Source organism: Cavia porcellus, unplaced genomic scaffold (genome assembly GCF_034190915.1).
Source record: "Cavia porcellus strain 051 isolate PalLab524CR breed Dunkin Hartley unplaced genomic scaffold, mCavPor4.1 scaffold_37, whole genome shotgun sequence".
In the NCBI taxonomy this organism is placed as follows: domain Eukaryota; kingdom Metazoa; phylum Chordata; class Mammalia; order Rodentia; family Caviidae; genus Cavia; species Cavia porcellus.
This window is the reverse complement of record NW_026947520.1, coordinates 9,661,128-9,675,529: the sequence shown is the minus strand read 5'-3', so window position 1 is coordinate 9,675,529 and position 14,402 is coordinate 9,661,128. Positions and strand designations below refer to the sequence as shown.

Sequence of the window (14,402 nt, the reverse complement as noted above, 5' to 3'; positions counted from 1 at the left end):
TAGAGTCACATGGGTGATTAAGTTACTCGGGCTGAGCTTCAACTTGCCAGCCTGCTGAATCAGCTTCCAGACTACATGGTTTACAAGAATGCACCATCGCACTGAGCCTACCAAAAACTTTCCTTGTCCATGGATCTGATGATGGACATCTAGGTTGCTTCTAGGGCTCAGCTGACATAAATTGACCTGGTTTCAGTATAGCTGCACAACTATGAGGATAATATGATGATTTTAAGCCTTTGGGAAATATACCCAGGAAGAGTATACCTGGATCAAATGGAAGTTTTAGTTTTACATTTTGAGGCATTTGTATAACTGATGATCACAGTCACTGTATTTAACATTTCCACCACCAATGTCAGAGGGTGCCTTCTAAGAATTTTAAAACATATACAGATGTAATTCGCTGCATGATGGCATGAAAATATCAGTTTACTACAATGCTACATTCATTTTCATTTTGACTACTATTTCAAGTTTAGCAATTTTTAGATCCTAATGTCTCATAATTATATAGAAAAATAGATTTCCTGAAGATTTGTTCTTGTTAAAACTCAAAACTGATTATTTTTATATACACAATAACTAAGTACAATTCCTAATGTTGATCATGAAAGAGTAATTTTTATACTTATAAGCCATATACTGTCACTTGTTGCATGGTATCAGTAGTAACTCAGTTTCCCGTATTGGAATAATCTTTATTCAGTTGTCAGATTACACACACTTAATCTGAATACATCTTTGGAGAGTACTTGTGAAATTAAATAAAGTTGAACATGACCTCATTCTTTTGACTGACGTGCTTCTGCTCACACACTAATACTTTTTTCACATGACTGCAAATTACCTTAGATTTCTCCAGTGATTTTTGTACTCTTCTTCAGCTTCCCAGTTATTCCAGGCTTTTCCTAAATTGTAGACATAGAAATATAAGGAGTCACTATATTATTACATAAAAATTAATAGATTCCTGTTAGATTCATGATATAAAGTAACCAGGATGAAGATATTCTTTAAAATGTTTCACATTCTATTTAATTAAACTGCACTGATGAGCAACAAACAATATCTTCGCATTGGATAAATGAGAAAGAGATGTCCCCCTTACCTACAGCAGCCATGTTCCTAAAGGTTTCCCTCATCACATTTCTGTAGAGCTTCTTTTGTGAAGGGTATAACAAAGCCCACTCTTCCATGGTGAAGCACACAGCCACATCCTCAAAGGTCACTGCCTCCTAAATGATCAAACACACATATATGCGATGAAAAACAATGCTGAGACTCACAGGCAGGGATCTATCAACTCCTTTCATAAAAAGCTGAATTGATATCCAAGTGTGGTAGTGCATGTATATAATCCAAAGAAAACACTGTAAGGTCCTGAACCACGTGACCAATGAAGTGGGTGAGAAGGCACTTTGCCCTTCATTCACATCTCAGCACTGTAAACAATAGTGAGACAGAAACAATCTCTTAAAGTATGTCTCGGCAATTTCTGTAATATTCACCTACTGAAAATTCCAAGGGAGGAAACTAAAATAACACTGTGTATAGAAAAATACACACGGTAAACTTAGGAAAAGTCACGAAAGTGGGATAGTGGTCATCCATGGGGCGAGAGAGGTTTGTATCAGATAGGTTATCAATCACCTGAATTTCTCCACTGTCCCAAGCCCAATGATGAAATTTTTTAATATTCCCAGGATGTTTACATTGCTGGACATAGTGGTGCGTATCTGTAACCCCAGGAATTTGGAGAGGCTGAGGTAAGAGGATCATCGTGAGTTTGAGGCCAGCTTAAGCTACATAATTGAGTATAAGGCTGGTCTGGATTGCATAGTGTGACTCAAAAACAGCAGTAACAACAAACCCAAAGATATTACATTGTTATTATTGTTAAATTCACCAGCAATTTTGAAAATAAAATTTCAAAATATTTAAATACTAAATCTCCACTAAGAAAGTGCACATTAACTTATACCTATATGTCTGAATTTGTATGTAAAAAAATGAGATGTCTCATTGCTGTCCAAGAGACACACTGGACAGCACTAATCAAAGCAGCACATCTGCACACAGGAGACTCACAGACCCCCTAACAAGCAGTGGTCCAACTCTGCATTGTCCATCAGAACAGATCAGACTGTCCAGAGAAAAGGGAACAGACACCAGATCTGATCAAGGTCCAGACATCTGAGTCACGGATCTAATGCTGGACAGGAGTGGTTATTATACTGGCACTGATGAAGACAGATTAAATAGAAGCCCATGCAACAGGAAACAGCAGTCTACCACTGACTGAGCAGAAGCTACACTAATTTTACATTATTCAAATTATACCTCAAAGTAAACAATAAATACAGTGATCAGATGATAAAAAAGCAGTTCTCTAAGAAGAATAGTCCTCGATACATATTCTACATGAATGTCAAGAGAAATATTATCGATTCACAGTTAACTATACCATTATTTATTTCCTTCCCTTTTTTTTTTGGTCCTGGGGATCAAACTCATGACCTCACACTTGCTAAGTGTTTATGCCACTGAGCTAAATCCCCAGCCCTCCAGTCATTTCTATCGAGCACCCTGAAGCAATGAATGCATCAGTGTTTCAAATTCAGGGAAAACAGCAGAACTATTCTTTAAAGTCAGTTAGGCTTTTTAACATAGATTTTTTTATGGAGACACTCGGAACTCTCCAGATCATTTTTTTGCCACAGAGCTGAATAGCACTCTCTAGGTCCCACTGCCATGCACAATAGAAGCCTCAAAGAAGAACACTCTAGAAATTGTTAATGCAGAGATCCATTCACTGCTGTGTTCAGCCCTGCTGTGTTCTCCTTGTTGAGTATATATGCAGAAGTTGGAGATCTATCTGGTAAAGTTACCAAATGCACAACTATTCATTGCCTTCAGTCATTTCTACAGATCTCAATGAGAAACTGAATATATTAAAGTTCAGTGCAAACAGCAGAACAATTCTCAAAAGACAGGTGTGTTTTTAATATAGTTGCTTAGCAGTAAAATACTCAAAACATTCCAGGCTAATTCAGTGGCATAGACTACACAGCACTTTAGACCAAAAGTTCCTGGCATAGTAGAGGCCATAGACAGGTGTATGCAACAATCAGTGATGCAGAGAGCCAGGGACTTTTATGTGTTTATCCCTGCTGCATTCCCTTTAGTGGGTTTATACCCAGGTACTGTGAGTACTATCTGGTTGCATTACAAACTACAACATTACTCATTTTCTTCCTTTCATTTCTCTGAGGCATTATAAAGTATTGTGTAAATTAGTATTCAAACTTCAAAGCAAACAGCAGAAAAATTCTTAAAAATCAGTTAGGCTGCTAAGTAGCTTTTATTAGTGAAACACTCAGAATGTTTCAGGAGGGCTGTTTTCCACACAGCTGTACAACACTTCATAGGGCAAACTGCCACAAACACTAAAAGCCTCGTAGCTGTGCAGTGTGAGAAACAGTAATGCAGAGCCAGGCACTCCTGCGAGTTCAGACCTTGTGTATTCCCTTTGGTGAGTTTATATCTAAACGCCTCAAGTTGTAGCTTATACCAATTATAAACTGCACCACTGTTTATATCCTTTCATTCATTTCTGTGGAGCACTATCAAGCAATAAATATATTAGTGTTCAAACTGCAATGCAAACAGCAGAAGGTGTGAAGGGTATAACAAAGCCCACTCTTCCATGGTGAAGCACACAGCCACATCCTCAAAGGTCACTGCCTCCTAAATGATCAAACACACATATATGTGTGTGTTTGATTCAGTGAGGCTTCTAACATAAGATTGTTATTAGTGACACACTAAGAATTCTCCAAGCCATTTCTATCCACAGAGTTGCACAGAACTTCTTAGGCCAAACTGTCATGCAGGATGGAATTTGGTGCACTCTGCAAATACATCATGTAGACATGAGATAGTCCCCTGAGTTCAGCCATGCTTCCTTGATTTTACTGAGTTTGTATCCAAGCACTTTTCACTCTAGCTGATTACAGTTACAAACTGAACTCCTATTCATTTTCCTATTCATTTCTTAGGTGTGTTTGAAGCTAAGAATACATTAGCTTCAAATCTCAGTGCAAACATCAGAACCATTCTGAAATATCAGGCCTCTGCTCTAAAATTTTATCCATCATTTTCCTAACCACTTTCTGTTTTTTATATCTGTCTACTGTAGACTTGTTGAGTAGGTCCTTCATTATGATCATTATCTCTTTTTTTTTAAACTTGGGAGTTTATTTCTGATGTTATTCTCTATAGTCTCTATTTTTTACTTCTGCTTTTATCATTTCAGAAATTTCAGATGGACGGCCACCATTTTTCTCTACCTCACTGGACCTTAATCTATCCCTAGGTGAGTTAGATCTCTAGGACTGGGTTTTCCTTCCACATCTTGTCATTTTCAATTATTTTATTTTATTTTTTCTTATTGATATTTGTAAATTTCCTATAGTAGGCTGCTTTAGCACTAGTACCTGGGCCTTTCTAGGAAATCTCTGTTTTTCAAAGGTTTCTTCTCTACGTAGGAGTTTCTTAGTTTTTGTGTCTGTCCCAAGATCCTAATCTCCCATTTTATTAAGGATGAGATGTTGCTATCTATTTAGCTTGGCACCTAGTCCTTTGGTACTGCGCTATAGTGATATGGTTATGACTCCAGAGAGTCACAGTGTTGTCACAGAAGGAAGGGAGAACAACTGATTACAAAAGGTATGACATTCATTAATGCCCAATCTAGGAGATATGGAATCTATCACACATTCAAACAAATAACCAGGAAATTGAAAATTCCATTGAAAGTTTACAAAACTGCATGAATGAAAGTGAAGAATTTCAAAATTAGAAGACAGGATTGCAGCTAAAGATCACAAAAAGAAAAAGATCTCTTAAGAGATTATGAGAAACCAATCCAACAGCTACAAGATGATGCAAAAAAGAATAACACAAGATGGCTGGGAGTCATTGCAAAAGCAGGAGACAGCACAAGTGATGTAAAAAATGGTTGCTAAAAGTAATGGCAGAAAACTTCCCAATCATGGAAAAAGAATTTGACATATAGATACATGAGGTATATAAACTCCAACTAACCATGACCAAAATGAATCTACATCAAGGCATAGAATACCCAAGATTCCAGAAATCCAGCATGAGAACAGAATATTAAAAAGTTTTAGAGAAAATTCACAAATCGCTTATGAAAGAAAGCCCATCAGAATTACACCAGACTTCTTAACACAAACTCTTAAGTCAAGGAGAGCTCAGAGTGAAGTACTCCAAAGTCCTGAAAAAAATAATTTCCAGAGCAGACTGACGTACTCTGCAAAACTGTCTTTCAGAGTCAGTGGTGAAATAAGATACCTAAATGACAAGAGCAACTAAAAAAATTTGTGACCACCAAACCAGCTTTACAATGTATGCTGAAAGCTATTCTAGAGACAGATAACAAGGTACACAATTCTACTAATGCCAACAGAAAGAAGCCAGTAGACAGGAAAAACAATTTAAAAAGGCAAAAACAAAGAATCAACAGCAGACAATAATATGACAAGAATAAGCCAACACATGTCAGTTTTAACCTTCAGTGAAAAAACCATTTCATTTCACCACTAGAAGAAACAGATTAGCAGAATGGATCAAGAAACAAGATCCAACCATATGCTGCATTCAATAAACATATTTTACTCAAATAGATTCATATACTCAACATCAAAGAATGGAAAACAATATTCTATGCCACAAAATTATACAAAAAGCAGAGGTAGCTATTCTATTTACAGACAATATGAACTTAAAGCTGAAACAGATCATAAGTGCTAAGATTAAGGGAAGACTCCAACAAGAAGAGATAAGTCATAAATACATATGCACCGAATATAAAAACACACAACTAAATAAAACAATTATTGGGCTGGGGATTTAGCTTAGGGGTGTAAGCACCTGCCCTGGCAAGCACAAGGTTGTGAGTTCGATCCCTGGTACCAAAACAAACAAGCAAACAAAAAACAACCATTATGGGACATAAAATATTAAGTAAGCACTAACACAATTGTAATGGGGGATTTAAAACCCTTCCTCAATGAATAGATATATCAAATACACAAAATTATCAACAAAGAAATATCAGAACTGAACTAAACTTGTAAGTATTTAGATTTAGTAGATGTCTATATAGTGTTTCACCGCACAACTTTGAAATGCACATTCTTCTGTTTTGAATGGAATGTTCTCCAAAACAGACCACATAACACAAAATTGTAATTAGTGAAACACTGAGCTCGCCAGGTCATTTATTCCCCACAAAGCTGCACAGCACTCTCTATACCGAACTTCCATACACAACAGAGGCCTAAGAGAAATGCACACTACAAATCAGTACTGCAGATGGCCAGAGACTTCTGTGAATTCAGCCATGCTGTATGCCTTTACAGAGTTTATACTCAAGCACTTCAAAGACTAGGTGGTTGGAGTTAAAAATTAAACCAATATTTATTTTCTTCCATTCATTTCTATGGGGCACTGTGAATCAATGAATATATCAGTGTGCAAACTGCAGAAAATTCTGGAAAGCCAGTAAGGTTTCTAACATAGAAATGTAACTAGAGAAACATTCAAAACTCTCCAGGCCATTTCTTTGACACAGAACTGAATACTACTTGTAGGCCACACTGCAATGCGCAACAGAGGCCTCAAAGTGATGTGCTCTGGAAGTACGCAATGCAGATTAGCCCAACACTCCGGTGAGCACACCCCTGCTGCACTCACTTTGGTGAGTTTATACTCAAATGTTGCAAACTCTAGCTGGTTGCATTTACACACTGCGCCACTATTTACTGCCTTCCATTCACCTTTATAGGGCACTATGAAATGATGACTATATTAGTGTGCAAATTACAGTGAAAACAGCAGATCCATTCTGCAAAGTAACTCAGGCTTGTAACACAGCTATGGTCTGAAAACCTCAGAATACTCCACACCCATTCTTTGCTGCATGCTACATGGAAATAGGTACTCTAGTGTGCCATTTACAATGGAAGTTTCTGAAACTTGTGTTCTTCAAAGGTCTAATGTACATAGGCAAACACACCAAAGGACAGTGACAATGCATTCTCTGTATATAGTTCATACAAAAACACTGATAGCTCCACCTGGTTCCAATTATGAACCACACCTCAGGACATCTACTTCCAAGACTTCTATGAGATACATGAAACAATAGATATCTTAGAGTTAAACATCACTGAAAAGAGTAGAACCACTCTGGAAATACAGTTATGCTTGCAGCAGAGTGGTTATTAGTGAAACACTCAAAATTCCCCAGGCCCTTTTTATGCTGCAGAGCTGCACTAAAATTTCTAGGCTAATCTGCCACTCATAGTATTTATTTCTAAGACTTGCATTTACAAAACTCTAACGCAGACTGGCAGACACTTCACCGAGTACTCTACAGGTCATTCCCGGTAGATTATTCATACCGAAGTACTGACAGCTCCTGTTGGTTGCAGACACAAATCACACCTAATCATACACCGGCATCCACTTAAATGGGACACAATGGATCAGTAAATACCTTAGTGTTCAAACATCAGTTAGCAGCAAATCCATTCTGGAAAGTCAGTTTATGCTTATTAGGCTTATAATATAGAGTTGTTATGCTTATAATATAGAGTTATAGTTACTATGCTTATAATATAGAGTTGTTATAAGTGAACACACACATCTCTACAGGCCATTTCTATGATGCAAAGTTACATGGAACATTACAGGTACAACTGGCATTCACAGAAGGTTTACTCTACTAAGCTATAATGCAGAGAGGCAGACACTCCAGTGAGGCACCAAAGCTGATTTTCCTGTACATAATCAATACCCAAGCACTGCAAACTAACTGGCTGCAAGTCACAAACTTCACCTCACAGAATCCACTTGCATTCGCTTCCATGGGGCACAATGCACCCATGAGTATCTTAGTGTGTAAAGTGTATAAAGAAAAGAACAGCACAATTCTGGAAGCCTCTTATGCTTCTAACAGAGGGATTATTATGAAACACTCAGGACTATACAGGCCCTTTTTTGATGCAGAACTACATCACAATATCTAGGTAAAAGTGCCATTCCCAATAGAAATGTCTGGAAATTGGACTCCACCCTTCACTGAAGGGACTGAAACAGGCCTGCAACCAGGCCACTGACCCCAATCTCCATGGAAGGGACCATGGTGCGCCTACAACCATGCCAGTGACATCACCCTCCCCCCAGGAGAACGCAGCAGGCCTGCAACTGTGCCAGTGATGCTGCCCTGCAACCAGGACTGGTGACTGGGAACAAACCAGCCACACGCAGGACAACGAAGACTGTGCACACGAGGTACAGGTGGAAGCTAGCAAAGCTGAAAAGACCAAAATACAAACCACAGAAGAAAATGACAAAACAAAAAAAACCAAAATGCCATTTCAGACCTCCAACCCTGCCAGAACAAGTACAGGAGACAGACACACAATAAATTGGAAGAACTTGAAATTTCTCAAAAGATAGCAACTGACGTAAAGAAACAAATCCATGAAGCTACAGAGGAAATCAGATTAGACATAATCTCTCAGGTAAAAAAAGAAATGGCTTCCATAATGAAAGAATTGACTGGCATAGCTAGAGAAGACATAGACAAAAAAAAAAAAAAAAAAAAAAAGAAAGAAAGAAAAGAAAGAAAGAAAGAAAAAAAAAAAAAAAAGAAGAGCACAGGAAAATAATGGAAACCTTCAATGAACAAAACTGGAAATGATTAGAATTCATGAAACAGATTCAAACAGATACTCAAGAAATTAAAAATTGCACTGAAAGCCAGCTTAAGGGAGGTAAAGATAGATTGTTAGACCTTGAAGACAGAATCAAGGCTACTGAACATGAAAGGAAAGATTTCTTAAAAATAACAAGGAAAAAGCAAAACAAAAATAAACAAATGGGATGCTAAAAAATAACAAGGGAACATGAAATAACAATACAAGAGCTCTAAGAAGATGCAAAGGAAAATAATATGAGATTGACAGGTGTAAATTGAAAAGGAGTCAACAAAAATGACATTAAAAACCTATTGTAGAAGTAACAGCGGAAAATTTCCCAAGCATGGGAACAGAAGAAAAGTAAAAAAAATTTGTAACTCATTTCATTACACTGATGCAATCATTACATTAAAACAGGTAACACGTTGACAAGAAAAGGTAATTATGTGCCCACTTCACTTATGCATGCATATTTTTGAATCCAAGATAAAATATTACTGAGTAAAACACAATGGTGTGTTAGAAAATAGCTCTTTATCTTGGCAAAATATAATACAATTGAGAATAAAAAATAATACGAAGAATTGATGAATCAAAGAGTTGACTCTTTGAAAGAATATGTATCATTGATAAACTGCTAGCCAACCTTATCAAAAAGAGGAAAGAAAAAAAATCAAATACATTCAATAAAAAAATGAGAACTTAAATCCAGAAAATCCGCATGGTACTGGCAAATAAACAGACCTGACAATCAACGGAATAGATGAGAAGATACAACCACAACTACAAACACACTCAGCCACCTTACCTTTGACAAAGGGGCCAAACATGTTCACTGGAAGTAAGATAGCCTCTTTAATAAATAGTGGTGGGAAAATTGGCTTTTCACATTCAGAAGACTGAAACTAGACCCATGCCTATCACCATGCACTAAACTAAAGTCAAAATGGATCCAAGATCTAAACATTAAGATATAAACACTAAACTTACTGCAAGACAAAGCAGGTAAAAATCTCAGTCACAGGGGTAGGCAAAGTTCATAAACAAAAAACCAAACTGCAAAGGAAGTACTTCAGATAATCAACAAATGGGATCTCATCTTATTAAAAAGTTTTTGCACATCTGAAGAAATCACCAACAATGAAAAGAAAACCTAAGAATTGGGAAAAGATTTTTGCCAACTGTCATTCTGACAAGGGATTTCTATCTAGAACATATAAAGAATTAGAAAAAAATCAGGCTCCCCAATTCAAAGATCCAATCCAAAAATGCACATCTGTGATGAATATACAATTCTCAGATGCAGAAATTCAAATGGCAAATAAATATATGAACATCAATGTCATCCAAAAAGTAAAAATTAAAACAGCATTGAGATTTCATCTCACTCTAGAAAGAATAGCTAACATCAAGAAGTCAATATATAACACCTGCTAAGAGGACTGTGAGGGAAAAAGGAACTCTTCTGCATTGTTGATGGGCTTGCAGACTGGTAAAACCACTATGGAAATTAGTGTCGAGGTTCCTCAAAAAACTAGAATTAGAGGCTCCACTCAATCCAGCGTCTCATGTGCTGCTTTCATGGTATATGTTATCTAGTTATTAAGCTTATTGCATGATTTTTCTTCCTTAGAAGACTTTATGATGTAATTAACAGAAATGGAGTTTTAGAAAATGTATTTATTGATTTCCTATTATCTTTTTTTGAAGTCCTGTATTGCTTTCATTGCTTTTCTGTTTTGTTTGATTTTATTATGTCTGATGGTACTTATCTACTCTGAAGAAAACAAAAGGCATTATGGTAGCCATTACTGATTCCCTATTATCTTGTTCTGAAGTCCTGTATCACATTTATTGTTTTGTTTTGATTAGCTCTAGTCTTTTATTTTGCTTGGCTTTATTCTCTGTAAAATTAAAAAAGAAAAAAGAAGAATGTATTAATGTAAGATTTAAATTATCAGGTGAGGTTGTTTTTATTACTAATTTATGTGATGAGTTTCATAGGTTTCTGATGCTGAAACTTACTGAAAATAAGATGAACAATCACAATTATGATATTGTAGTTCTCTTTTTTTCACTTTTTCTGTGAGTGCGAGTGCTCCTGCAGATTTTACCTACAGCACCATATGAGGAAGAGACCTACGCTACCACTTAACAACATGCCAAGATAAAGAGCTATTTTCTAACATACCATTGTGTTTTACTCAGTAATATTTTATCCCAGATTTGAAAATCTGCATGCATAAGTGAAATGGACACATAATTGCCATTTCTTATAAACAGGTTACCTGTTTTTTGTTTGTTTGTTTGTTTTTATCAGTACCAGGGATTGAACTCATGACTGCCTGCTTGCAAGGCAGGCACTTATGCTGCTAAGCTAAATCTCCAGCCATGTTATCTGTTTTAATGTAATGACTGCGTTAATCTAATGAAATGAGTTGCAGAATTTTTTTACTTTTCTTCTGGTTTACAGCCATATGCCTTCATAATCATTAAACATTTTATCATTATTTTTCAATTTCATTACTGACAATGCATAAACAATACATTCTTCATGGGAACTTGGTAAATGAACAGATCACATCTTCATCCACTTCTTGAAAGTTTCAGAGAATCATTTATAAACCCAAAGGGAAATGAATTTAAGGAGGAAATTTGCTTGCTAATATATTTGATTCTCTAGTATCCTACCTCTAGTACTAAATTTGAAATTTTACATATTCCTAAGAATTTATTCATTGCCTAAATTTCCTTAATCAATAATTCTGTTTTGTATTTTGTATTTTGCTAAACAGCCTTGATTGCACAGGTGCAGTGGCAGGCATCTGAAATCCCAGCCTTCAGGAGGCTGATGTCAAAGGATCAAAAGTTCAAGGACAGTCTAGGTCACACTGAGACATTCTCAAAGTTGAGATATCTTTTATTCTTACAATTATTTCTCATTTTCACTTAGTGTTTTGTTATTATTCATTTTTTTATTACTTCCTATCCTGTTCATTTTTTCCAATATTGGTCTGTTTCACTGATTATTGGTGGTACTTTAATGAAATGTTTTGTTACATGTATTTTAAAAGCTGCTTATTTAACTGTTTTTTAAAGTTTGACATTAAATAGTAAAATTATCATCTAATTATATTTATAAATTCATGATTTACTATTGAACAAGAGATTATGTAAAAATAATTTTGCATCAAATACAAATATCTAAAAAGAGGGCCTGGACCCCACAGCAATGTCCTGCAGGAGTCTAGCTGGAAGCCCAGAGCACATGGCACTGTCCTCCACAATTCCAGTTGGAGACCAACAACCCAAGACAATGTCTCATTAAATCTGTATCAAGGATCTACAATGGGAAGCTTCAATGGTCGGCGGTGGAAGCTAGAAAGTCTGCACCAGTGGGATGAAGGATCTGTATCAGCAGGCTGAGAGATCTGCACTGGAGCCAGGAAGCAACGTTCAAGGTATGGACCAGAGCTACCATGAAGAGAACCACAGCTATCCTCAGTGACAAGGAAGACCCAAGCCTCTCCAACAATGAGAACAGGTGAGTGACAACTAATGTGACAAGCTTCTCTAAGAGAATCAACAGAATACTATCTTCCCCTCCAGTTTTCATGTTGCTGGCAACAATCCTTAGCTGGACCTTCTACAGCTCTGATTCAGTTCAGTTGGGTGTTACAAGTTGACCATTAGTAAATCCATCACAGTGTCAAACAACAGTGTGTATTTTTCCAGCCTGTGTTACATCATGTTTGTCATTATTCCATTGACTGATTAAGGTCATGTGATCAAGTTTATTTTCAAAGGCTGGGGAAATGAACCCTGCCTCTTAGCAGGAGTAGACAATTGATGGAAAAAATTGTGGCAACAATCCATTGCCATATCATTACACACCAAAACCATGCAACTGAGAAACTACTACCTTCCCACTGATAGTTGAAATTAAACTGACAGTACCATGTTGCAAGAATGGGAATCAAATGAAATTTTCATTCACAGATTACAGATGAATAAATTGTTTCAATCCATTGGAGGACTATTTTGCAGTATCTACAGAAATCTGACTTTAGATTTATACTAAAGGAATACATATTTCCACAACAAGACTTGTCCAAAAATATTCACACTTTTTTCATAACAGCAAAATATGTAAAGAACTCAAATGTCCATAAAGAGAATGGAATTTTTAAATTTCAGCATATTCTGACCATGGGCTATTCATGGCAACTAAGGAGAATAAGCTACTGATAAAAAGCAAAAATCTTAATCACAGACATTGTGTTCAATAAAGCTGCAATCCTTCTGTTTTTCTGTCACTGAACTCAGCTAAATCATGTTATCAAATTAAATCTTCTGTGAATGTGCTAAAAATAAGTTTGCTACACATAGCAGTGCTCACCATGAGATACCCATTATACCCTGGCCTTCAGCTGTGCTTATCCTAGCACACCTGTGCAATGTTCTTTCCCAGAATCAGTATCTTATAATACTTATCCTGGCCAGGACTGTGCAAAGGGCTTCCTGGTGGGAGATGGAGGGTTTTTAATAGTGCACATTATCAAGCTAAACAAAGAAAAAAATAGATTTTTTTTAAGGAAGGGGTAATTTTGTCTCGCAAGTAGCAAGTAGGCCAATAAATACTTAAAATTCAGTAATACCAAAACTACATACTCTTCTCACTTTGTAATTAAATTTGAAACCAACAACAAAAGGCAATTAAGAAATCACCATGTAACACACAACTTTCTAGAAAGAAAATATTCTAAACCTGGAAAAGGGTATTAGTAATATATAAGTATACATCTGTTAAACATATCCAACTGCACAGTTATGATAATCTGAGGATGCACAAGTCCCTTAGTAAAATGGAAAAAGAACTGGCATTTCATTTATGGACATCTTGCTTTCTCTAGGTGACTAACACCTAATACAATGTAAATTCTATGTAAATAGTTGTTATACTATAATTATTTAGGAAATAATGACAAGAAGAAAAGTAAGTGTTCAGTACAGATGCAACCTTTGATATTTTCAATATAAAATTGGTTCAATCCACAGATATGGAACCTGCATATTCATGGATTGGACTGTACATGGAAACAAAAGGTGCAGGTCGACAAGTAGTTAACAGACAATGGCAGCCCACGATGTTTACATCTGTACAGACCACAAGTCAACCAGCCAAGAGCTCAGTGGAGAATATGACACCAACTAACGCAAGCCACCTGGCTGTCTCACAGGTGTGGGTCCACTTGTGCAGCAAGTGATGGACTGTGCCTGAAGGCTCTGTTCACACTGACTGCACAGACAGGGGCTCACTACCACATGGGCTCTCAGGTGGATGATGAGGTGTGAAGACATGCCAAAGGCCCACCTGCATTCCTGACAACCATAGGCTTTCCCCCAGAGTGAGTTCACATGTGACCCTTCAGGGTGGAGAGGTGACTCCAGATCTGCCCCCAGGTCCTACACTTGTACAGCTTCTCCCCAGTGTGGGTTCTCTTGTGCACATTCAGGTGCATGGTATGGAAGGGCCTCTTGCACCCTGATGTGGGTGCACAGTGAGCATTCCTTAAATGCTTTTTTGCCGTTGCTGCATTCAAAGGG

At 36.8% G+C, this 14,402-nt stretch overlaps 1 protein-coding gene across 5 annotated transcripts in view; it reads right to left on the bottom strand.

Annotated features, from left to right (window-relative positions):
- The window catches only part of LOC111753267 (zinc finger protein 709-like), a 60,090-nt gene that overhangs the window by 24,628 nt on the left and 21,060 nt on the right, over positions 1-14,402 (bottom strand). For 4 of the 5 annotated variants that reach the window (XM_063243256.1, XM_063243259.1, XM_063243258.1 and 1 more), the window contains 2 exons: positions 1,112-1,238; positions 851-911 (listed from right to left, as the gene is read on the bottom strand). In XM_063243256.1, coding sequence (XP_063099326.1) covers positions 851-911; positions 1,112-1,238 — 188 coding nt within the window. The remainder of the gene's footprint in view (positions 1-850; positions 912-1,111; positions 1,239-14,402) is intronic. The other variant, XM_063243260.1, reaches the window with a different exon arrangement.